At 53.2% G+C, this 25,101-nt stretch overlaps 1 protein-coding gene across 1 annotated transcript in view; it reads right to left on the bottom strand.

Moving 5' to 3' along the window:
• Positions 1-25,101, bottom strand: part of MYBPC2 (myosin binding protein C, fast type) — a 35,275-nt gene extending 10,174 nt beyond the window's left edge. Inside the window, exons 1-20 of the mRNA XM_030821141.1 lie at positions 25,083-25,101; positions 22,856-22,945; positions 22,244-22,330; positions 21,648-21,796; positions 21,085-21,202; positions 20,296-20,344; positions 20,099-20,158; positions 16,790-16,986; positions 15,575-15,707; positions 13,311-13,435; positions 13,113-13,218; positions 11,129-11,301; positions 8,477-8,642; positions 5,923-6,029; positions 5,550-5,579; positions 4,802-4,941; positions 2,966-3,125; positions 2,777-2,880; positions 1,858-2,053; positions 1,539-1,673 (exon numbers count right to left, since the gene is read on the bottom strand). Of these exons, the coding sequence (XP_030677001.1) occupies positions 1,539-1,673; positions 1,858-2,053; positions 2,777-2,880; positions 2,966-3,125; positions 4,802-4,941; positions 5,550-5,579; positions 5,923-6,029; positions 8,477-8,642; positions 11,129-11,301; positions 13,113-13,218; positions 13,311-13,435; positions 15,575-15,707; positions 16,790-16,986; positions 20,099-20,158; positions 20,296-20,344; positions 21,085-21,202; positions 21,648-21,796; positions 22,244-22,330; positions 22,856-22,945; positions 25,083-25,101 (2,344 nt within the window). The remainder of the gene's footprint in view (positions 1-1,538; positions 1,674-1,857; positions 2,054-2,776; positions 2,881-2,965; positions 3,126-4,801; positions 4,942-5,549; positions 5,580-5,922; positions 6,030-8,476; positions 8,643-11,128; positions 11,302-13,112; positions 13,219-13,310; positions 13,436-15,574; positions 15,708-16,789; positions 16,987-20,098; positions 20,159-20,295; positions 20,345-21,084; positions 21,203-21,647; positions 21,797-22,243; positions 22,331-22,855; positions 22,946-25,082) is intronic.

Here is a 25,101-nt window from a genome sequence, read left to right as displayed (position 1 = left end):
GCTGTTGGCTCACAGCAGCAATCAACAGAGTGAACTCTAACAAGCTGGGTTCTGAAACATCAGGGTGGGAGCAGCTGGCCAGGGAGGAATGGGGTAAAGAGCACGGAGGAGAGGAGGAGGGAGGAAGCTGATGAGGGTTCAACCATCCCTCCTTTCCATGCATTCTCGAGTGCATCGTCACTGTACCCTGTCAAGATGAGAACTGTCTTCGCCATGGTTAGATGAAGAGACTGAGGCTCAGAGACTTGCCCAAGGACACACAGTTAGACAGTGGAGGGGCAGGGTTGGAACCCGCATCTGTCTGACTTTAAGGCCTGGGATAGTGTGTCGAGGTGATCACGTCTGTTCTCCCAGAGAGATGGCTGTGTCTGAGACATCTCCATAGCCATGGTGGTGGGCCGGGCACGAGTCAGTGCTCAGTGAATATTTGTTTGGTGCAGAATGGAGAGTGGATGTATGGAGGTACACATGATGCATGGACAGGCAGAGAGACAATGGCTAGTTAGGTGAACAGATGGTTGGATGGCCATATAGGTAGAAAGAAGGAAGGAAGCAAAGATAGTGGTGCCGAGATAGATATATGGATGAAAAAATGATACTGGGCCGGGTGCGATGGCTCATGTCTGTAATCCCAGCATTTTGGGAGGCCGAGGCAGGTGGATCACGAGGTCAGGAGATCAAGGCCATCCTGGCTAACAGAGTGAAACCCCGTCTCTACTAAAAATACAAAAAAAAAAAAAAATTAGCTGGGCGTGGTTGCAGGTGCCTGTAGTCCCAGCTACTTGGGAGGCTGAGGCAGGAGAATGGCGTGAACCCGGGAGGCGCAGCTTGCAGTGAGCCGAGATCGTGCCACTGCACTCTAGCCTGGGCAACAGAGCAAGACTCTGTCTCAAAAAAAAAAAAAAGAGAGAGAGAGAGAGAAATGAAGGAAGGAAATATGGACGGATGGATGGATGGATGGATGGATGGATGGATGAATAGATGGAAATATGGATGGGTGGATGGATGGATGGATGGATGGATGGATGGATGGATAATGGATAGATAGATGGAAATATGGGTGGGTGGGTGGGTGGATGGATGGATGGAAATATGGATGGATGGATGGATGGATGGACAGTAATATGGATGGATGGATGGATGGATGGATGTACAGACGGGTGGACAGATGGATGGACAGATGGATGGATGGGTGGATGTTAAGACGATGAAGGAAAGATTGGTTAGATGGATAAATTAATAGAAGAAAGAAAGAAGGCATAGAGGTAAAAGATAAAAGATAAATGGGGGGATGGAAGGATAGCTGGAATGGACAGAAAGTCACTGCTGTATGGAGGATGGGTGTAGAAAGGAAGAAGGGAGAGAAAACACACTAGTCACAGGGGGTCCCATCCCAGAGACTTATAACAGTACAGACACTAAACACGAGCGGGCCACTGCACCCTTCTCTCTCCCACACAGTCCTATTTTCAGCTCCCTGGACTGGATGCCCACCTGTGCTAGCCACCACCCCCACCAGGCCTGCCAGGGTCACTCACAGCCTTCCAGGCAGTACTCCACCAGGTACCCATCGATGCCACCTGCCCCGATCCTGCTCGGAGGCCTCCACTTGAGTGTGGTGGTGGTGTCTGTCACATCCTCCACTATCAGGTGCAGGGGTTCACTTGTGGGTGCTGGAAGCATCCAGAAAAAGAGGATATGGGGGGAATGAGGGGTCAGGGGTCAGCAGGAAGGGGCAGGGGTCAGAGGTAGAATGATTGGTCAGAAGGCCAGGGTGTAGGGTCAGAGATTGATGGCGGGCAAAAGATGGGCCAGAGGTGGATGGGGTTGATGGATCAGAGTGAGGGAGGACATTACCAATAGGCATAAAAGGCTTGGTGTTCATGCTGGGCTGGGAGACCCCTATAGCATTGACGGCAAAGACACGCATCTCATAGAGGATGCCCTCGATCATCTTGGTGGACTCATAGGTGGTCTCCGTGAAGACCTCAAAGTTCAGCTTCATCCAGCGCTGAGAACCCTTCTTCTTCCGCTCCACGAGGTACCCTGGAGGCTCCAAGCAGACAGGAGAAGAGGGAATGGGAGGGCATGGGGCACAAGTCAGCTGGGGCAGTGAGGGTCACATCCAGAGGATCGCATGGCCCAGGGCGGTCCGAGGCCATGAATCTTAGGTGGATCTCAGGGGCCACAGAGCATTCAGAGGCCACCAGCCCTGGAGTCAGGAATCAAGAATGGGTCACAGCTCATGAACCAGGGGGCCAGGAGCCATAGAAGAACCCAGGCTACTGGTCAAAGTGAGAAATCCCAGGTCACCAGCGAGTAAAGGAAGAGGGAAGACCAAAGGGATTGAGATGGCAGAATGGAAAATCAGGGGTCAGAGGTAGGTCACTGAGGATGCTAAGAGCTCTGGGAGGTCAAGGAGAAGGTAGAGGCTGGCGCCGTGGCTGACGCCTGTAATCCCAACACTTAGGGAGCCCGAGGTGGGCAGATCACTTTAGGTCAGGAGTTCCAAATCAGCCGGGCCAACATGGTAAAACCTCATCTCTACTAAAAATACAAAAATTAGCCGGGCGTGGTGGTGGGCACCTATAATCCCAGTTACTTGGGAGGCTGAGGCAGGAGAATGGCTTGTACCCAGGAGGCAGAGGGTGCAGTGAGCTGAGATTGAGCCACTGCATTCCAGCCTGGGCGATAGAGTGAGACTCTGTCTCAAAAAAAAAAAAAAAACAAGGCAGAAGGAGGGAAGGTCAGAGGTCATGAGGACAGAGGCACTCACCGGTGACTGGCTTCCCCCATCGTACGTCGGTGGCTCCCAGACAAGGATGGCCCAATCCTCTCCAACCGAGGTGATGCGCACGGCCTCTGGGGGGTCTGGGACATCTGCAGGGGGCAGGAGAGTCAGGTGGCCCCTCGAGGCCTCAGGGAGTCACCCCTTGGCCCAGCCACCTCGGCTTTCTCTGCTCACCCACAACCTGCAGGAAGATGGAAGCCACGTCCTCGCCGGCGGGGTTGGTGACCTTGATGGTGTAGCGGCCCTCGTCTTCCCGCTCCGCACTCTCAATCACAAAGCTGCTGCAGTCCACCCGCTTCTCAATGCGGGTCCTGCCCTCGGTGGTCGTGAATACCTGAACACAGCCACCAGATAGCCTTGTACCCCATCGTGTCCCCAAGCAAACCCAGGCTTGCCTCTGCCATTCCCCTGCTCAGAATCCTCCCAAGATTCCCCATCGACACACAGAGTCCTCATTCGCTCCACTGCCCTCTTCGCCCTCCAAATGCCGTCCTTCATTAAAAACACCAGACTGGACCGGGCGCGGTGGCTCACACCTGTAATCCCAGCACTTTGGGAGGCTGAGGCAGGAGTACCACTCAAGCCCAGGAGTTCAAGACCAGTGTGGGCAACATAGTGAAACTCTGTCTCAAATTTAAAAATAAATAAATAAATTTTAAGTAAAATGAAGGTTCTTGGAGGGCAGGAGCTGCATCCAACTCACGGTTGCATCCTCAGTGCCTGGTGCAAAGAAAACTTTAGGGGATGCATGCTGAGTGAGCAAATGGATGGATGTTGAGCCAAGTCTGTCCATTTTACAGAAGAGGAAATGGAAGCACGAGGAGAAATGAAAAATCGAGCTGTCCCAGGGCCTGGGACATGCAAGGTTAAAATATTTGTTGGATGGGGCCGGGCGTGGTGGCTCACGCTTGTAATCCCAGCACTTTGGGAGGCCAAGGCGGGCGGATCACGAGGTCAGGAGATCGAGACCATGGTGAAACCCCGTCTCTACTAAAAATACAAAAAATTAGCCGGTCGTGGTGGCGGGCACCTGTAGTCCCAGCTACTTGGAGAGGCTGAGGCAGGAGAATGGCGTGAACCTGGGAGGCGGAGCTTGCAGTGAGCTGAGACTGCGCCACTGCACTCCAACCTGGGCGACAGAGCGAGACTCCGTCTCAAAAACAAAAAACAAAAAAAAAAAATTTGTTGGATGGATGGATATAGGAATATGTAGATCTGGCTGGGCTTGTTGGCTCATGCACTTAATCCCAACACTTTGGGAGGCCAAGGTGGAGGGATCACTTGAGTTCAGGGCAACATGGTGAAACCCTGTCCCTACAAAAATACAAAAAATTAGCGAGGCATGGTGGCGCACTCTTGTGGTCCCAGCTACTCAAGAGGCTGAGGTGGGAGGATCGCTTGAGCCTGGGAGGTGGAGGTTTCCGTGAGCCAAGACTACGCCATTGCACTCCAGCCTGGGTGACAGAGGGAGATTCCCCCTCTCGGAAAGATAGATAGATAGATAGATAGATAGATAGATAGATAGATAGATAGATACATACATACATACATACATACATACATACATACACACACACACACACACACACACATACATACATACATAGAAGTGGGTAGATGTGTTTCTGGATGAATGGATAACTGGATTGGTTGATGGATAAATGGACAAATGGACTAATTACTGGATGAGTGGATGGCTGGATGAATTAACCAATTAGTTGATGAAAAAATCAACAGCTGGATGGGCGGATGAGTTACTGGATGGCTGGAAGGCTAAACTGGTTGATCACTTGATTAATTAACTGAAAGGTGAATGGATGAATGGATGGAACATCCACCATATGCTAGGCCCATACCTGTGATGGACAAGCATAATCTCCAATCTTCAAAACAACCCTGTGAAGAAGGAATCATCACCCTCTTTTTATAGAGGATGAAACTGAGGCTCAGGGAGAAACAGACTTGCCTAAAGGGAAAGGGAGTCAGGACAGAGGGGTGGCCCCAACCCACCTCATCTCCCTTCAGCCAGGTAGCGACAGGAGGGGGCTCCCCTGTGATGGACACGTCAAGCCTCAGCTTGTTTCCAGCCACAACCACAATCGTATTCTCTGAGGTCTTCCCTGAGCAATCCAAGTGGATCTTTGGTGGCTCTGGTGGCACAGAAGAGATACAGGGACCCTGGGAGTGGGAGGCTGGGCCTTCCCAGTCCCCACAAGAGAATCTCCGAAAAGTTGGGTTCCAACAGTGACAGAGACATAGGGGTCCATGTGCCCAAGCCCTTCTCCCTCAGACCTAGTAGTCCACGCCCCCAAGCCCTCCTCCCTCAGACCCTACAGTTTAGGCCCCTAGCCCCTCCTCCCTCAGACCCAGGGATCCAGGTCCCCAACCCCTCCTACCTCAGACCCTACAGTCTAGGCCCCCAGCCCCTCCTCCCTCAGACCCAGAGGTCCAGGCCCCCAGCTCCTCCTCCCTTATACCCAGGGATCCAGGTCCCCAACCCCTCCTCCCTGAGGACCCCAGTCTCTCCTCTTGGCCGATCGCCCCCACCCCGTCTGTCGGCATCTGGCCCCTCCACCCTCCCTCAGCACCCCCCCGCCCCTCCTCCCTTGGACCCGCTCCTCCTTCCTCTCCCCACCCATCCTCCCGCGCCCCGCCCATCCTTCCTCAGCCCCGCCCCTCCTCCCTCAGCCCCGCCCCTCCTCCCTCAGCCCCGCCCTCCTCCCTCGGACCCGCTCCCAGCGCAGCCCGTGGCGCTCACCTTGCTTGGGAACGTACTCCACCTTGATTTCTGGAAGACAAAGAAGACTGGACGGTTAGGTCTAAACCAGCAGGCCCCTCACCCCACCTTCGCAGCCCAGAGGAAGAGGTGATGGGGTCTGGCAGTCTCCCTGGGAACCGGGGTGCTGGGGACAGGTTCATGCCCAGGAGCCACCCCTCCTCCCAGGCGGCAGGCGGCGGCGAGTTCAGCTCTCTCCCTCCATCTTCTGACTCCAGCCATGAGCGGGACAGACGCTTGCTGTCGTCCTCATTCGCACTCAGGGAACCTTAATCCTGGACGGGGACATCCCGGGCCCTGGGTCTGGGAGGGTGGATCCTACAGCCCCCAGGGAAGGAGGAAGGGGCATCCTCACCCAGGAAGTTGAGCTTGGCCGAGAGCGACAGGGCGTAGCCGTCAGGCACGAACGTGTAGTCTCCCTCATCCTCGGGACGGACGTCATCGATCACCAGCTTGTGGAACCTGAGGGGTGGGGGAGCAGGGTAGGGCTCGGACCAGATTGCGGTGGGGACCACTATGGGGCTGCACCGCCTCATCAGCTTCCCTCAGTGAAATTCACGTGCCTGCATTCTTATCCAGGGCTTTGGAATGCTGTGGTCTATTTTCAGATCGGTAGCTATGTGACCTTGGGCAAGTTACTTAACCTCTCTGTGCCTCTGTTTCTTCATCTATAAAATCGGGGTAATGATAACCATCTACATCGAGTTTGTTGTAAAGCATCGAGAAAGGTGCAGTGGCTCACATCTGTAATCCTAGCACTTTGGGAGGCTGAGGATCAAGAATTGTTTGAGCCCAGGAGTTCGAGACCAGCCAGGGCAACACGGTGAGACCCTGTCTCTACAGAAAATAAATAAATAGATACTGTTCTTTGGCCGGGCATGGTGGCCCACGCCTGTAATCTCAGCACTTGGGGAGGCTGAGGTGGGACAATTGCTCCAGCCCAGGTCAAGGCTGCAGTGAGCCATGATTGCACCACTGCACTCCAGGCTGTGTGACAGGTTGAGACTCTGTCTCAAAAAAAGAAAAGAAAAAAAACGCACCTAGAAAAGTACCTGGCACAGTAAGTGCCCTATAAGTGTCAGGACGTGTTATCATCATTATGTGTTTTTGTTGTTTTTGTTTGTTTGTTTGTTTGAGATGGAGTCTCACTCTGTCACCTAGGCTGGAGTGCAATGGCATGATCTTGGGCTCACTGCAACCTCCGCCTCCTGGGTTCAAATGATTTTCCCACCCCAGCCTCCCGAGTAGCTGGGACTATGGGCGTGTAACACAACACCCAGCTAATTTTTGTATTTTTCATAGAGATAGGGTTTCACCATGTTGGCCAGGCTGGTCTCGAACTCCTGACCTCAAGTGATCCGCCCACCTCAGCCTCCCAAAGTGCTAGGATTATAGGTGTGAGCCACTGCGCCCGGCCATTATCATCCATTATTGAGACCACCAGCCGGCATGGTTCCCCACGCAGAACACAGGGAAAGCCTACATCTCACTAAGAGCTATTGCCAGGAAGCCCTGGACGGCACAAAGTTCTCCGGGCATCATGGTGGCTCTCTGCAATCTGCAGATAACCAGGTGTTTGTCTTAGGTGTCCCCGTGCCACCTGTTGAATTCCAGCTTCTTGTTTTCTGAGCTAGAGCCCGTGTTGTCTGTTAGCTGATATGGCCAGAGGCTTCTCCCTGCCTGTGTCCATGGTCTCCCAGTGCGACCTTGCAGCATCCCCATTAAGTGGTGGAATCTGCTTCCCAGCCCTTGACTCAGAGCCGGCCTGTGACTTTCCTTGCCCAACAGACTATGGCGGAAGTGGCATTGGGCCAGTTTCCAGCCTCGGCCACAGAGGTCTCGTTTACTTCCATGCTGTCTCAGGACCTCTGCCTCTGCCACATGAATGTGCTAGGCTGAGCTCACTGGAGGAGGAGGAGGTGCCATAGGGAGCAGCATGCTGGGTGCCCAGCTGTCCCAGCTGAGGTCCTGACAGCGCCCATGCAAAGTCAGCAGGGCCCAGGTCCTGCTACCACAGAGGTAAGAAAGAGGCCATCCTGGATCAGCCAGCCCCCAACCAACCTGCAGACTCAAGATGAAATGAATCCTAATTTATTTATTTAGAGAGAGTATCTCACTATGTTGCCCAGGCTGGTCTTGTACTCCTGGGCCCAAGAAATCCTCCTGCCTTGGCCTCCCAAAGTGGCAAGAATACAGGTATAAGTCACTGCACCGAGCCCAATCCTCATCCTTTTAAATCTCTAAGTTTGGGGACGGGACAGGCGTGGTGGCTCACACCTGTAATCCCAGCACTTTGGGAGGCCGCGGTGGGTGGATCAGCTGAGGTCAGGAGTTAGAGACCAGCCTGGCCAACATGGTGAAACCCTGTCTTGACTAAAAATGAAAAAATTAGCATGGTGGCACGCACCTGTAACCCCAGCTAGTCAGGAGGCCGAGGCAGGAGAATCGCTTGAACCTCAGAGTTGGAGGTTGCAGTGCAAGACTCTGTCTCAAAAAAAAAAAAGAAAAGAAAGAAAGAAAGAAGAGAAGAAAAGAAAAAGTCCAGGCACGGTAGCTCATGCCTGTAATCCCAGCACTTTGAGAGGCTGAGTCAGGTGGATCACTTGAGGTCAGGAGTTCAAGACCAGCCTGACTAACATGGTGAAACCCTGTCTCTACTAAATACAAAAAAATTAGCCAGGCGTGGTGGTGCATCCCAGCTACTTGGGAGGCTGAGGCAGGATAATCACTTGAATCCAGGAGGTGGAGGTTTCAGTGAGCTGAGATCGTGCCATTGCACTCTAGCCTGGGCAACAAGAGCAAAACTCCGTCTCAAAAAAAAAAAAAAAATGGGGGACAGCTTGTTATGCAGCTAAAGCTGACTGCTATGCACACCCTACCCCCAGCCACTTCTGCAGCCCACTCCTCACCTGCCTACATGGGAAATGGTGATCCTCTTGCTGGGCCGCACCTCGATCCCATTCTTATACCACTTGCCCGTCACTTTCTCATCAGACACCTCGCACTTGAACACAGCTTGTTCTGAGGCCTTCACCGTCAGATCTGCGATGTCCTGCAGGACCTCCAGCTGTTTCTCTGGTCAGGGAGAGAAAGACAAGGAGCTGTCACTACTCCAGTCTGTGCACAGACACTTGTGAGCACCCACTGCGTGCCAGGCGCTGGTCTAGGCACTGGGGATACCAGCCACGGACAACCCAGAAACAACCCGTTGGCCTCAGGAAGCTCCCATGCTAGTGGGAGACAGTGAAGAAAGAAACAGAAGAGGGAGCAAGGAGGCCTGAGGGAGGCAGGGAGGAATCTACCAGAGGATGAAAAAAGGCCTCCCAGTCAGAGGGACTGGTGCGTGCAAAGGCCCTGAGGTGGCCGGGCATAGTGGTTCATGCCTGTAATCCCAGCACTTTGGGGTTTTTATTTTATTTATTTATTTTTTTGAGACGGAGTTTCACTCTTGTCGTCCAGGCTAGACTGCAATGGCGTGATTTTGGCTCACTGCAACCTCCACACCCCGGGTTCAAGTGATACTCCTGCCTCAGCCTCCCAAGTAACTGGGATTACTAGCATGCACCACCACGCCTGGCTAATTTTGTATTTTTAGTAGAGATGGGGTTTCACCATGTTGACCAGGCTGGTCTTGAACTCCTGACCTCAGGTGATCCACCCGCTTCGGCCTCCCAAATTTCTGGGATTACAGGAGTGAGCCACTAAGCCCGGCCTGAGCCACCACGCCCAGCCTGATTTTTTTATAGAGACGGGGTCTTGCCATGTTGCCTAGGCCGGCCTTGAACTTCTGGACTTAATTTACCCTCCCACCTCGGCCTCACAAAGAGTTGGGATGACAGGGGTGAGCCACCATGCTCAGTCTAAAACGTTCTCTTTTTTTATGGCTAGATAAGGAAATACCACCATTCGTTTGGCCCATAAATAACTTGAGTTCATTGTTTTTCACTTTTTATTTTTACAGAATTTTTTTTTTTTTTTTTTTTGAGACGGAGTCTCGCTCTGTCGCCCAGGCTGGAGTGCAGTGGCGCAATCTCGGCTCACTGCAAGCTCCGCCTCCCAGGTTCACGCCATTCTCCTGCCTCAGCCTCTCCGAGTAGCTGGGACTACAGGCGCCCACCACCATGCCCGGCTAATTTTTTTGTATTTTTAGTAGAGACGGGGTTTCACCGTGGTCTCGATCTCCTGACCTCGTGATCCGCCCGCCTCGGCCTCCCAAAGTGCTGGGATTACAAGCGTGGGCCACCACGCCTGGCTTTTACAGAATTATAGACTCCCAAGAGCTTGCAAAAATAGCACATAGAGTCCCGTGTGCTCTTCATCCAGCCTCCCCCACTGGTGACATTGTACATAACGGAGTCCAGTATCCAAACCAGGACACTGACACGGACCCAGTACTGTTACTCGGACCACAGACCTGTTTCTTTTCACCATCTCACTTATGTTTTACAAGGCTTACTCTGGCGGGTACTGGGGGGTGGAGGTCAAGGGGCAGGTATAGACACAGAGTGACCACAGAGGAGACAACTGCACCAGTCCAGGCATGAGGGGAGGAAGGCCTGGGCCAGGCAGGGGCAGCGAGATGGGGGCTTGTGGTTGGATTCAGATCTTTTTTTTTTTTTAAGATGGAGTCTTGCTCTGTCACCCAGACTGGAGTACAGTGGCACAAGCTCAGCTCACTGCAACCTCCGCCTCCCAGATTCAAGCAATTCTCCTGCCTCGGCCTCCTGAGTAGCTGAGGTTATAGGTGTGTGCCACAATGCCTGGCTAATTTTTGTATTTTTATTTTTATTTTAGTTTTTTTTTGAGACAGAGTCTCGCTCTGTCACCCAGGCTGGAGTGCAGTAGCGTGAGCTCGGCTCACCGCAACCTCCACCCCCAGGTCCAAGTGATTCTCCTGCCTCAGCCTCCTGAGTAGCAGAGATTACAGGTGCATGCCACCACACCAGCTAATTTTTGTATTCTTAGTACAGATGGGGTTTCGCCATGTTGGCCAGGCTGATCTCAAACTCCCGACCTCAAGTGATCCGCCCACCTTGGTCTCCCAAAGTGCTGGGATTACAGGTGTGAGCCACCATGCCCAGTTTTTTTTTTTCTTTTTTTTTAAGACGGAGTCTTGCTCTGTTGCCCAAGCTGGAGTGCAGCAGCGCAATCTCGGCTCATTGCAACCTCCACCTCCTGGGTTCAAGCAATTCTCCTGCCTCAGCCTCCTGAGTAGCTGGGACTACAGGTGCACCCTGCCCCGCCCAGCTAATTTTTTTGTATTTTTAGTAGAGATGGGGTTTCATCATGTTGGCCAGGCTGGTCTCGAACTCCTAAGCTCAAGTGATCCACCCACCTCGGCCTCCCAAAGTGCTGGGATTACAGGCGTTAGCCACCATGCTTGGCTGGATTCAAAATTTACTTTGAAGCTGGAGCCACCAGGACTTCCTGGTGGGCTGAACATAGGGTGTGTGGGAAAAAGAGGAGTCAGGAACAACTTCCAGACTGCAGGCCTGAGCAACCTCAAGCTGTGTGGAGAAGCATGCGCAGTGCAGCCCGTGCCCCACCTGGAGGCCCCGTACCTTCCACAATCAACTCGGCCTCACACTGGCCGCCATTGGTTATGACCTGATAGCGACCCCTGTCCTCCTGGACCACGTCTGAGAAGATGAGGATGTGGCGCTTCCCGTCCTTCTTGAAGCGGTACCGGGCCTTGAAGGAATCCTCCCGAGTCAGTTCCACACCATCTTTCATCCTAGGTGGGTGAGACACAGAACGGGACGTGAGCAGACAGCACAGCTCTCGGTCTGGGTCTTGGAGAGTCAGTTGGGGGCCCATGCAGAGGGGTCAGAAGGCAGGTCCCCGGAGGGAGGAGACATAAAGGGTGGCAGAAGCATCTTGAGTGGTGGACGGGTCACAGGTCAGGTGAAGGGGAGAGAGAGGGCCAGGCACGGTGGCTCATGCCTGTAATCCCAGCCCTTTGGGAGGCTGAGGTGGGTGGATCACCTGAAGTCAGGAGTTCGAGACCAGCCTGGCTAACATGGTGAAACCCTATCTCTAATAAAAAACAAAAAATAGGCGGGTATGGTGGCGGGCGCCTGTAATCCCAGCTATTCAGGAGGCTAAGGCAGGAGAATTGCTTGAATCCGGGAGGCAGAGGTTGCGGTGAGCCAAGATCACGCAATTGTACTCCAGCCTGGGTGACAGAGTGAGACTCTGTCTCAAAAGAAAAAAAAGAAAAAAGGCAGCGGGGAGAGAGAGGAGGAAGTCACAGGCCACACACAGTTAATTGCCTCAAGGTACCAAGGTACTGGCTGGAAGTCAGGGGACACAAAAACATGTCACGGGGAGAGGTCCGCACAGAGGAAGCCCTAAGGTCTCAGAAAAACATCAAACGTTGTGGCCTCTGTCATTGGTTTTCCCTGTCCAGGGCACTCTCCCCTTCTCTCTTCACTTATATCTCCATGTCATTTAGATCTCAGCTCAATCGTCATCTCCTCCAGGAAGACTTCCCTGACCTCCTGAGTCTCTTCCTCCTAGGAAGCTATTACAGCATCCATTACTGCTCCTTTCAAAACCAGTCTCAAAATGGAACTTTTATATGTATGTATGTGATGACTTGACTAATGCCTATCTCGGTCTCCTACACAAACACACATACACACACAACACCACCACCACTATCACCAAATTAGCAGATTATAAATGCCATGAAGGCAGGTACCATGTTGACATTTTTTTCTCCCCATTATATCTCTGATATGTAGAATAGTACACCACACAACAGGTGCTCGATAAATATTTGTTGGGTTGGTGAATAGGTACATAGATGGATGAATGGATAGGTAGATGGTGGGCAAGTACGCAGGTGAGTGAGTGAGTGGATGGATAGATCTCTGGATTGATAGGTCGATGGATGGCTAGATGGCAACCTAAATGGAAGAGTGGATATATGAATGAGTAGATGGATGAATGGGTCAATGGGATGGATGGATGGATGGATGGATGGATGGATGGATGGATGGATGGATAGTTAAGTAGATGGATAGATGGTTAAGTGGGTGGATGGATGGATGGATGGATGGATGGATGGATGGATGGATGCATGAGTGGATGGATGAGTGGATGCATGAGTGGACGGATGGGATGGATGGATGGATGGATGGATGGATGGATGGATGGATGGATGGATGGATGGTTAAGCAGATGGATGGATGGATGGATGGATGGATGGATGGATGGATGGATGGAGTGGGTGGATGAGTGGATACCTGGATAGATGGACCAAGGGACAGATAATTGGTCAGATGAATCAATATTTAATGGAACAGCGGAGATCAGGAAAAGGACCCTGAAGAGGATAGGATGGGTAGAGGTCAGAAATTCTAGAAACACTTTTAGGTGAAGGTAAGGATTTATAGAGAAAAGCTGAGATCTCCTGGGGATGACTACTGAATAAAGGTCAGAAATCTCCAAGAGAAGTCACAGGAGGTCCCATAAAGATCAGGGCAGAGGCAAAGAAGCTGTGTGCACCCATGTGGAGATCGGGGATCAAGGGTCACTTACCACATCACCTGTGCACCCTCTTCTGACACCTCCACTGCCATTTCCACCCGGTCACCCACAAACACCTGCTGGTCCTCAAGAGGTGTGACAATCAGGACTGCAGGTTCTGTGGGGCAGGGGGACAGGAGGTCAGTCGTTTCAGGACCCCCTCCAGAGTTCCAGTCCCTCTCCAGGCTCAGGCCTGAATTCCAGCCTCACCTTTGACGAAGAGCTCAGTGAAACACTTCTCATCCTTGACAGCTACTTCATAGGCAGCGTCATCCGCCAGCGTGCACTTGTTGATGGTGAGAATTCGCTTCTTACCAACGTTCTCAAACACGTACCTGATGCAAAAGTCTCACCTCGAACCAGGGCATGGAGCATCCACCTAGCCCTGGGGTAGCTCTGTTCACCTGTTCTCAAGGCAAGTCTCTCTCTCTCTCAGAGCCAAATTGTGTGGAAAGGGATTGAGGGCTCAGTTTCAATTATTTATTTATTTATTTATTTTTATTTCTGAGACAGGGTCTCACTCTGTCACCCAGGCTAGGTGCAGTGGTGCAATCATAGCTCACTGCAACCTAGACTTCCTGGGTCCAAGCGATCCTCCCACCTCAGCCCCTGAGTAGCAAGGATCACAGGTGCACACCACCGTATCCAGCTAATTTTTTTTTTCTCTTTTCTTGGTATCTTCTAATTTTTTCATTTTTTTTTGTACAGATGGGATCTCGCTATGTTGTCCAGGCTAGCAATTCCTATTATTTAAATAACCATGGCAAGGCCAGTCACACTTGTAATCCTAGCATTTTTTGGAGTCTGAGGCGGGCAGATTGCTTGAAGAGTTCAAGACCAGCCTGAGCAACATGGTAAAACCCCATCTCTACCAAAAATACACCCAAAAAATTAGATGCGTTGGGGTGCTCCTTTCATCCCAGCTACTTGGGAGGCTGAGGCAGGAGAACCTCTTGAACCTGGGAGGCAGAGGTTGCAGTGAGCTGAGATCATGCCATTGCACTCCAGCCTGGGCAACAAGAGCGAAACTCGGTCTCAAAACAAAATTAATTAATTAATTTAAAAAAGGTTGTCTTGTGATGTGTTTGTTGTTGTTGAAACAGGGTCTCATTCTGTTGCCCAGGCTGGAGTGTAGTGGCGAGATCTCAGCTCACCGCAACCTCTGCCTCCTGGGTTCAAGTGATCCTCCTGCCTCAGCCTCCCAAGTAGCTGGGACCACAAGCACCCGCCACCACGCCCGGCTAATTTTTGTATTTTTAGTAGAGACGGGGTTTCACCATGTCATCCAGGCTGATCTCGAACTCCTGGGCTCAAGCGATCCGCCCGCCTCAGCCTCCTAAATTGCTAGGATTATACATGTGAGTCACTGCATTCAGCTATTATAAATATTTGTTTGAGTGACTGCAGAGTGTCTTAGTATGAAACTAAATTTTGGTTGTTTTCCATTCTTTGCTATGATAGCAAATGCCTCAGCGAACATCCTTGCGGCTAAATATGCACAGTCATGATAACTCCTCACAATACATGCCTAGGATTGCACAACCTGAAGGCTTTTTAATACAGTGTCCTTAGGGAGACTCGCCAAATTACATTCCCACTAGCAACATTTGTGCTATTCTTCTCCAGCACCGGGTTTTAGAATTTCACAAGGTTTTGCCCATTTGGAGAGCAGAAACACTGTTGTTTACATTTTTCTTTTCTTTCTTTCTTTCTTTTGTTTTTTTTTGAAACCGGGTCTCGCTTTGTTGCCTAGGCTGGAGTGCAGTGGTGCTATCATAGCTCACTGCAGCCTCAGCCTCCCAAGCTTGGGCAGTCCTCCTGCCTTAGCCCCTCGAGCAGCTGGGACTACAGACATGTGCCACTGTGCCTGGCTAATTTTGTATATTTTTTGTAGATATGTGGTTTCGTTATGTTGGCCAGGCTGGTCTTGAACTCCACTCCTGGACTCAAGCAATCCTCCCACCTCGGCTTCCCAGAGTGCTGGGATTACAGGTGTGAGCCACTGCACCTGGCCTTGTCTATTTGTACTTTTCTTTTTCTTTTTCTTTTTTTTTTTTTTTTTGAGACAGAATTTCACTCTTGTTGCCCAAGCTGGAGTGCAATGGCGTGATCTCAGCTCACTGCAACCTCTGCCTCCCGGGTTCAAGCAATTCTCCTGCCTCAGCCTCCCAAGTAGCTGGGATTACGGGCACTACAGACATGTGCAACCACACCCGGCTAATTTTTTGTATTTTTAGTAGAAACGGGGTTTCACCATGTTAGTCAGGCTGGTCTCGAACTCCTGACCTCAGGTGATCCGCCCGCCTCGGCCTCCCAAAGTGCTAGGATTACAGGCATAAGCCACTGCACCCGGCCTGTACTTTTCATATAGGGGTGAGTGTGCCCTTTCTGGTTAAGAGTGATGGGCCTTGTCTCCGGGCGTTCTCTCTGGACTGGGATCTCCCCGATGCAGGGACCGCCCACCCCACACATACTTGCTGCTTGGTTTGATCTCCTGGCCGTTCTTGAACCACTTGAGGGGCAGGTCTGGGTCACTGATCTCTACCATCAACTTGATCTTGTTGCCTCTGTCCACTTGGTAGGCTGGATCCAGCTTCTTTGTGAATGCTGGAGATTGAGGCATGCAAAGGGGATGGAGGTGTGTGGTCCTCACTCCCCTGGTCATCCCCAGAGGCACCACATCTCCCTCCCCAGGCCCTGGGCTCTCCAAGGTCAAAGTGAGGAAGTCAGGAGGCCTCCTATGAACTTAGAGATCCTTGAGAACTTCTCTGGTGGTGATGCAGGGCAGGGGACCCCAAAGTGAGGCTTAGCCTGCAAGGGTTCTCGGCTTCACCCAGGAAAGAAGTCAAGGGCAAGCCAGTGTTAGGTAGAAGAAAACAGCTTTATTTTTATTTATTTATTTATTTATTTTATTATTTTATTTATTTATTTTTTTTTGAGACAGAGTCTCACTCTGTTCCCCAGGCTGGAGTGCCACAGTGTAATCTCAGCTCGCCGCAACCTCTGCCTCCCTGGCTTAAGCGATTCTCCTGCCTCAGCCTCTCATGCAGCTGGGATTACAGGTGCACGCCACCACGCCCGGCTGACTTTTGTATTTTTAGTAGAGATGGGGTTTCACCATGTTAGCCAGGCTGGTCTCGAACTCCTGACCTCAAGTGATCTGCCCACCTCAGCCTCCCAAAGTGCTGAGATTACAGGCATGAGCCACTGCACCCAGCTTTATTGAGGTGGCAGTGTTACAGCCCTCTGACTGCTCCCGTGGAACAGGGCTATCCCAGAGACAGAGCGCAACGGCTCAGGGCAGATCTGCAGTCAGATGGATACCCACTTTTAATTACCTGTAGATTAAGGAGCGGGTTATATGGAAATTGCTAGGAAAAGGGTGGTAACTTTTGGGTGGTCTGGTCATTGCCATGGAAAGGGGCAGTAACTCCTGGCTGTTGCCATGGCCATGGTAAACTGACATGGCACACTGGTGGGCGTGTCTTATGGAAAGCTGCTTCCACCCTGTCCCTGTTGTAGCTAGTCCTTAATTTGGCCCAGTGTCCGAAGCCCGCCGCTAGAGTTGGGTCTTGCCTCCTACCTCATTGGGACCTCGAAAAGATAGGTCCAGGGTCCAATCATCAGACACCCACAAGGCTAGGGGTCCCTTGTGTGCAGGGCCCAGCTCCCCCCAGATCAGGGCTGACCTGCACTCTTCTTGACCTCGACCTTCGCCTTTTTCAGCCGCTTCAGCATGCCCCGGAGGTCGGTGATGCCATACTGGAAGGCGATTTTCTCGTACTCGCTCTTCTTTGCCCCTTTCAGGAGCTCCCAGATCTCCGGGGGGATGCCTAGGTCATCGTCATCTTTCTTTTTCTTCTTCTTCTCCTCCTCCACCACCTCCCTGGGGGGTGAGGGAACGGACAGGGGCCATCAGTGAGTGAGGAGGGGAGGATGTCCCTCTGCCGTCTTCACTCATTGGCTCTGTGACTCACCCAAGCCACCTTCCCTTTAGGGGTCTTATTGCTTCCCGCCTGGTCCATTGCCCCAGCCTCCTCCTGGGGTCTCCTGGCCTCTTCCCGGCATGGTCCCCACTGGGTATTTCTTTTTTTTTTTTTTTTTTTTTGAGACGGAGTCTTGCTCTGTCGCCCAGGCTGGAGGGCAGTGGCGCAATCTCGGCTCACTGCAAGCTCCGCCTCCCGGGTTCACGCCATTCTCCTTCCTGCCTCAGCCTCTCCGAGTAGCTGGGACTACAGGCGCCCGCCACCACGCCCGGCTAATTTTTTGTATTTTTAGTAGAGACGGGGTTTCACTGTGGTCTCGATCTCCTGACCTCGTGATCCACCCGCCTTGGCCTCCCAGAGTGCTGGGATTATAAGCGTGAGCCACTGCGCCCGGCTTTCTTTTTTTTGTTGTTTGAGACAGATTCTCACTCTGTCTCCCAGGCTGGAGTGCAGTGGCGCGATCTCGGCTCACTGCAACCTCCACCTCCTGGGTTCAAGTGATTCTTCTGCCTCAGCCTCCCTAGTAGCTGGGACTACAGGCTCACACCACCACTCCTGGCTAATTTTTGTATTTTAGTAGAGACAGGGTTTTGCCATGTTGGACAGGCTGGTCTCAAATTCCTGACCTTAAGTGATCCACCTGCCTCGGCCTCCCAAAGTACTGGGATTACAGGTGTGAGCCACCATGCCTGGCCCGAGGGGTATCTCTTTTCATTCATTCATTCGTTCATTTATTTATTTATTTATTTATTTTATTTCCAAAGGTTATTGGGAAACAGGTGGTGTTTGGTTACATGAGTAAGCTGTTTACTAGTGGTTTGTGAGATTTTGGTGGACCCATCACCCAAGCAGCATACATTGCACCCTATTTGTCCTCTTTTATCCCGTGGGTATTTCTGACACCCACATCGGTGGTTCTCCCTTTCGTGTTCAGAACTCTTCCGTGGCTCCCCACTGCCCTCAGGAGGAAGCCCCAGCCCTCCGCCTGGCAATCACACCCCAGCTACTTCCGTCACTCCCCACAAAGCCACCTGAATCAAGCGGCTTGCCTGTTGCTGAACACTTCAGGCTCTCTCCTGCCTCCCAGCCTTTGCACAAAATGTTTCCCTACCTTCATGACCTCTCCCCACCTTCTCTTCCTCCTGGACTCCTCTTCATCCTACAAGACCTAGCACCAAAGTTCCCTTCTCCCTGAGGCATTCCCTGTCCTCCAAGGCAGTGAGTTGCTCGTGCTCTGGGCTCTCACAGGCCCCGGTGGGACCCTCTCTAAAATCACACCAAATAGTCTCAGTCTGTGTCCATGTCTGTTGGACAAGACCCATTTCCCAAGGCAATGAGTGATCTCACATCAGGGACCCAGTCAGACTGTTCTCGCTCCCTGGATCTCAGCCCAGAACCTAGTAGACGGGAGGCCTCAGAAGATGGTCGATGGGTGAGAGAGTGAGTGAATGCATGGATGGAGCTGGGAGGGAAGGAAGGAAGGGAAAGGAACAAGGAGAGGATAGATGTGGAGGTGAATGTGGGGACGTGAATATTTGAATTGATGTACAGAATGGTGAGTAAGTGGGCTGATAAGTAGGTGGGTGGGTCAATGGAAGGGTGGGTGGGAAGATAGGCAGATGGATTGGGGGAAGACAGGTGGGTGACTGGATGGATTGATGGGTTGGTGAGAAATGACTGCACAGTTGGGTGAATATGTTGATGAGAAGTGGCCAAGGAAGTGGCTGGCTGGCTGGAGACAGAATTGATCAGTAAATGGAATTGTCAGGGATATGGTTATGGGGATTGATGGGCAAGTGAAGATGGATAAGTGGGCCAGTAGATAATGCGTATGAGATTGCCAATATTTAATTTTTTTTTTTTTTGAAACACCGTCTCACTCTGTTGCCCAGACTGGAGTGCAGTGGCTCGATCATGGCTCACCGCAGCCTTGATCTCCTGGGCTCAAATGATCCTCCTACCTCAGCCTCCTAAGTAGTTAGGACCACAGGCACATGCCACCATGCCCTGCTAATTTTTCTTTTTTTTGTAGAGTCGAGGTCTCCCTATGTGGCCCAGGCTGGTCTTACACTCCTGGGCTCAAGTGATCTTCCCACACTGGTCTCCCAAAGTGCTGGGATTATAGGCGTGAACCACTGCACCCAGACTTCAATCATTTTTTACCTACAGAACATCAATTTTACATAGTTCAATCTAACAGAGGGCTATCTGTGTGGATGAGTGTGTCAACTGCCCACCTCTTCATTGGTGAACTCAGCCACCTATTCATGAACCCATCCATTCATCCTCCACCCACCCCATCCATCCATCCACTTCCCCACCTACTGAGGCACCCATCCTCCCACCTCTCCACCACCCATTCATCCGTAGCATCCACCCACCTTCCCACCTGTCTATCTGCGCCTGCATCTCCCAACCAAATCCAACATCCCATTCACCCGTTATCCATCCACCTACCCATGTAGCTAGGCTGACTGTAATGGCAGATGGGCAGGTAAACAGGTAGGAAAATGGTGGTTAATGGATGGATATGTGGGTAGATAGATTGGCAACTGGGCAGATAGGTGGATAGATGTATTAGTAGATGGATAAATAGGCCACTGGTTGGATGGATGGGTGAGTGAATGGGTTGGTGGGTGGAAAGTGGATGGATGCAGGGATGGATGGATGGGAGGGTGAGTAGGTGGAGGCATGGGTGAACTAGAGCCTGAGTGAACAGCAGAGTGGGTGTGAGAATGGTGGGTTAAAGGGTGAGAAGGTGGGTGAACTCATGGTAGATGTTTGGCTGGGTTGGGTTGTGGGTAGGGGTCTGGGTGAATGGGTAGATGGGTGGATGAACAGGCAGCCTGATGGGTTGGTGTGTTAGATAGTGGGTGGGCAGGGAGTGAACAGATGGAGGTGGTAGAGGGATAAGCAGTGGGTCCAGGAGCAATCAGTGGGCCATGGAGCTTCACCCACCACCTTCTCCCCTTGAGTCTCATCTCCCCTCTCTGTGCCGGGTCCGGGGCTCACCTCTTTTTCAACAGGCCACTGAAATCCAGCTCACCTGCAGTATCCGACTTCTTTTCACCCCTGTGGCCATTGAGAGGGCATGTGAGTCTTGACCCTTCAGATTCATCCCTTGCCTTCCCCAATCCTCCCTTTTTCCCCTTCCAAGGGAAAGCCTCCCATGGTTCTTGGGACCCTGGTAAGGGCCTGGGGTCACTTACGTACGCTTGAAGCTTTCTAGACTCTGCCCAGAGGCATCCTGACGGGGTGCTGGGGAGAGGTGATGAGAGAAGGGAAGGTGAGTTGGAGGCCAGGGCTGATCTTAGACTGAGAGCCCCTCTCCAGGCCTGCACAACCTCTTCCAGGCCCCCTTTTCTCCATCTCTTGGACCAGCACACCCTCACTGAGGCCTGGGCATCCTCTAGTTCTAGACCAGCTCATACTCATTTCCCCGGCTGCCAAGCTCCACCCTCTCTCAGCAATCTATACCCCCCACACCTGGACCACCATGTCTTTCTCCCCAGGCCTGGACAATCTCATTTCCTGTGCACCCCACATTTAAGCCCTCACACATTCTGGGCTGCAGAACCCCAGGGCCTCTACACCCTCAGGGGCCCATATATGTGCCCTCAAATCCGTGTAACCTCCTGTTAATCCTGTATACCCTCACTCTAAACCCCTACGCCCTTATTCTCTAAACCTGGACACCCTCGCTTCCCAAGCCTTTTTGCCTACTTTCTTGAACGTGGAATGTGCATAACTCACCTCCTAAGCCTTTGCATGTGCATTCCAAGACCCTGAACACTTTCAGCACCCAAATCCAGACCTCCTCCCACGCTACATCTCTCCGAGTTTGAATACTCTGACCCCAGAATCTGCACTCCCTCCTCCAAAAACCTGTGCCCACCTCATGCCCATGCCTGTGCACTCTCCCAACACCTGGCTGGTACATCTGTCCAGCCCCACCCCAGACATAGAACCCTTTGCTCCCCCACCCCCCAGCAGCATACCCTCCACATCAATGTTGAAGCCACAGCTGTCACAGGCATCCTTGGCTTTGACCTCGAGGCGGTAATCCCCACGGTCCCCCAGTACCACCTTCCCAATGTGCAGCTCCACGGTGTACACCTGGGTCCAGGGCCGGGGATGTGGGTGCACGGGACCACCTTCTAGAGCCACCCCATATTCCTCAGAGTCCACTCACAGCTCTATCTGCAAGTCCTCACCCCCACCCCATAGGGGGGCCAATGGAGACCAAGAGGGGGCTCAGCACCTGGTGGCCAGCTCTGTCTCCTCGTATCTGACCCATCAGGACTTCTGGGGACCAGGTCCCTGGCCCGGGAACATACATGACGAAGCCCCAATGCACCCCCACCCAACGCCAGGCATCCTCCCTCTGCTTCACACAACCTCTCCCCAGCAGCCCCGCACAACCTCCATCCTCAGAGGCCCACTCTCCATCCCGGCTCCAGGCCCACATTGATGCCTCAGGCAACAGGGCTTCTCTGCACAGAGCAAGTCCTGCACAAGCTCCACTCCCCTCCGCCGGCCCTCTGGCCCACGGGGTCCTCACATTGCTGGCGGAGTCATGGGACTCCTTGAAGGAGAAGCGGGCGCCACTCTTGCTGCCCAGCTCCAGCCACTTCCCCTTGAACCACTTGATGGTTGGTTTGTCCGGGAGCTCCTTCCCGTTCACTTTGGCCACGACCACCACGTCCTTCCCTACATGGGGTGAGTAACAAGATGGAGTGGGAGGAGGCCCAGGAAGGAAACTAAGGCTCTCCAGAGGGAGACTGAGGCCAAGACCCTGGCCCCTCCTCCCTCAGACCCAGGAGTCCAGGCCTCCAGCCCCTCCTCCCTCAGACCCAGGAGTCCAGGCCTCCAGCCCCTCCTCCCTCAGACCCAGGAGTCCAGGCCCCCAGCCCCTCCTCCCTCAGACCCAGGAGTCCAGGCCTCCAGCCCCTCCTCCCTCAGACCCAGGAGTCCAGGCCCCCAGCCCCTCCTCCCTCAGACCCAGGAGTCCAGGCCTCCAGCCCCTCCTCCCTCAGACCCAGGAGTCCAGGCCCCCAGCCCCTCCTCCCTCAGACCCAGGAGTCCAGACCCCCACCCCCTCCTCCCTCAGACCCAGGAGTCCAGGCCCCAGCCCCTCCTCCCCCGGGTTCCCCTCACCAGTCTCCACTGAGACAGAGTCCGGCTTCTTCAGGAAAATGCCAGTAGGCTCCTCTGCAGTCGGGGACTGGTCCTCGGGTGAGGCTTCTGTTCAGGGGACAGGATTACGATGAGGAGGTCTGAGATAGGCTGAGGAGGGGACAGTGGGCTGCTTTGGGGAAAGGACTTAGAGACAGTGAGGGACCCTCCGCTCAGAAAACAAACATCATGGGGGTTAAATGGCTTTTCCTGACCTGGGAAAGGCCACCTGTCACCCTCGTGGCTGTGTGACCTTGGCCAGGCTCCCCCACCCCTTTGGGCCTTGGTTTCCTCTTCTGTGGACTGAAGGGCACTGAATGTGCCTTTGGGGCGGGAGAGGTTTAGAGAGACGGGGGCCGGACTTGGTGATCAATCAGCCAGTTGACCAGAGCCAATGCCAGCCGAGGGGCTGGGCTCTGTCTGGGGGTGCCAGGGAGCCCAGGGAGGGCTGGGAGCACGGGAGGTGTGGGTCAGCCCTGGGGCTGTGTGGGGACAGATTCAAGGATAGAGGCTGGGGAAAGGCCTGGGGAGGCGTAGGGGGGAGGATGGAGATGAGAAACCAGGTCTGCTGAGCCCGAGGGAGCACCTCCTCACCTTTGGGGGCCTCTGCAGGAGCCTCCTTAGGGGGAGCCTCCTTGGGGGCTCCTTTGGGGGCATCTTTGCCTTTGGGGGCCTTTTTGGCCGCTGTAAGGTAGGGGACAGTCATAGTTGAGCATGCGGTCTGCACACTCCTCCCTCTGACCCAAGAGTCCTGGCCCCCAGTCCCCTCTCCCTCAGACCCAGGAGTCCAGGCCCCTAGCCCCTCCTCCCACAGACCTAAAGGTCCAGGCTCCCAGCCCCTCCTCCCTCAGACCCAGGAGTCCAGGCCCCCACCCAGGTATAAATTTATCTCAGATCTGAGCATCTGTGGGATCGGGTTTCCCTTACCCCCAGCAGGCCCTGCCCCATCCGCCCAGGCCACCAGGCCCTGACCTTTTGGGTCCGAGGGTATAATTAGCTCTCCCTCTGGGCTGGAAACTGGACACCTGGTGCTGACCGCAGCATCCTTCCCCTGCCCTGCCTGCTGTTCCTTGCTGGCTGGGTCTGCAGCTACAGTAGGGGTCACCCCACAGCCTGCTTGGCCTGATGCCAGCGGACCAGACATCCCGGGGGGGGGGGGCCCGCCCAGTGGTGCATGATTCCTGCGGTGAGTTCCTCATAGAGAGAAAACCTCATCTCCACAGAAAGTGTTCCCTATTCAAAGAAGGTCCCCAAACCCCACAGAAAGGACCCCATTCCCTATATGAAGAAGCCCCGCTAATTCCTACACAGGGAAGCCTCAGTGCCCACAGAAATGAGGCTCCCCTATCCTTAATACAGAGACTTCTGTGACTCCATGCAGATGGGAACCACTAATCTTTATACCCACAATCACCCCATATCCTACAGAGAAGGTCCCTTGGAATCTAGTTTTTGTTTTTGTTTTTGTTTTTTCCCAGCAGGGTCTCGCTTCGTCTCCCAGGCTGGAGTGCAGTGGCAAGATTTGGGCTCACTGCAACCTCCGCCTCCTGGGCTCAAGTGATCCTCTCACCTCAGACTCCCGAGTAGCTGGGACTACAGGCGCACCCCCACAAGCCCAGCTAATTTAGTATTTTTTGTAGTGACGGGATTTTGCCATGTTGGCCAGGCTGGCCTTGAGCGTGATCCACCCGCTTTGGCCTCCCAAGGTGCTGGGACTACAGGTGTGAGCCACCGCCCTGGGCCATTTTTGTTGTTGTTGCTTGTTTTTTAGAGACCGGGTCTCACTCTGTCAGCCAGGCTGGAGTGCAGTGGCATGATCACAGCTCACTGCAGCCTCAACTGCCTCCTAAGTATCTGGGACTACAGGCATGCACCACCACACCTGGCTGATTTTTAATTTTTTGTAGAGACAAGGTCTCGCCATGTTGCCCAGGCTGGTCTTGAACTCCTGGCCTCAAGCAATCCTCCTGCCTTGGCATCCCAGAGTGCTGGGATGACAGGCGTGAGCCACTGCACCTGGCTCCCTCTGAGTCTTCACTCAGAGAAGTGGCCCAGACCCTGCCCAGAGGATGCCATCCCCGGATGTGGAGAATCCAATCACATGGAAAGACCTCCCAGTCTGGCCGGGCTGGGCAGCTCACGCCTGTCATCCCAGCACTCTGGGAGGCTGAGGCGCGTGGATCACCTGAGGTTGGGAGTTTGAGACCAGCCTGGCCAACATGGCAAAACCCGTCTCTACTAAAAGTACAAAAATAGCCAGGCATGGTGGTGCATGCCTGTAATCCCAGCTACCTGAAGCAGGAGAATGGTGTGAACCCAGGAGGCAGATGTTGCAGTGAGCCGAGATCGCACCACTGCACTCTAGCCCAGGTGACAGAGCGAGACTCCATCTCAAAAAAAAAAACAAAAAACCCCAGTCTACACACACAGGACCCCCATCCCCATCGAGCAAAAGGAACCCAATTTACAACCAGAGAATCCCATCTCCACCAGAGATGCCCCCCCAATCACTTATAGAAAAAGAAACCCACTCCCTGCCGAGTGAAGGGGATCCCTCACCCCACACAGATGTGAGACCGATCCCATCTCATACAAGGAAGGAAACTCCTGTCACAAAGGGAAGGGGACCCTCTTCCCCATGCAGAGTCGAGACCCTCACCCTAAACCGATGCGGGAACCCCCATCCCGCACAGCAAAGGGAACCTCCTCCTCACACAGCGAAGGCTTCTCCTTCTCCCAACCCTACAAAGAGAGGGGCCCCAAATCCCCATTCAGAAAAGAAAAGCCCCATCCCCACACAGGGAGGGGGTCCTGGCGCCACCTGGTTTTGCCTCAGGCAT

Source organism: Nomascus leucogenys, chromosome 10 (assembly GCF_006542625.1).
Source record: "Nomascus leucogenys isolate Asia chromosome 10, Asia_NLE_v1, whole genome shotgun sequence".
Lineage (NCBI taxonomy): Eukaryota > Metazoa > Chordata > Mammalia > Primates > Hylobatidae > Nomascus > Nomascus leucogenys.
This window is presented reverse-complemented; position numbering and strand designations above follow the sequence as displayed.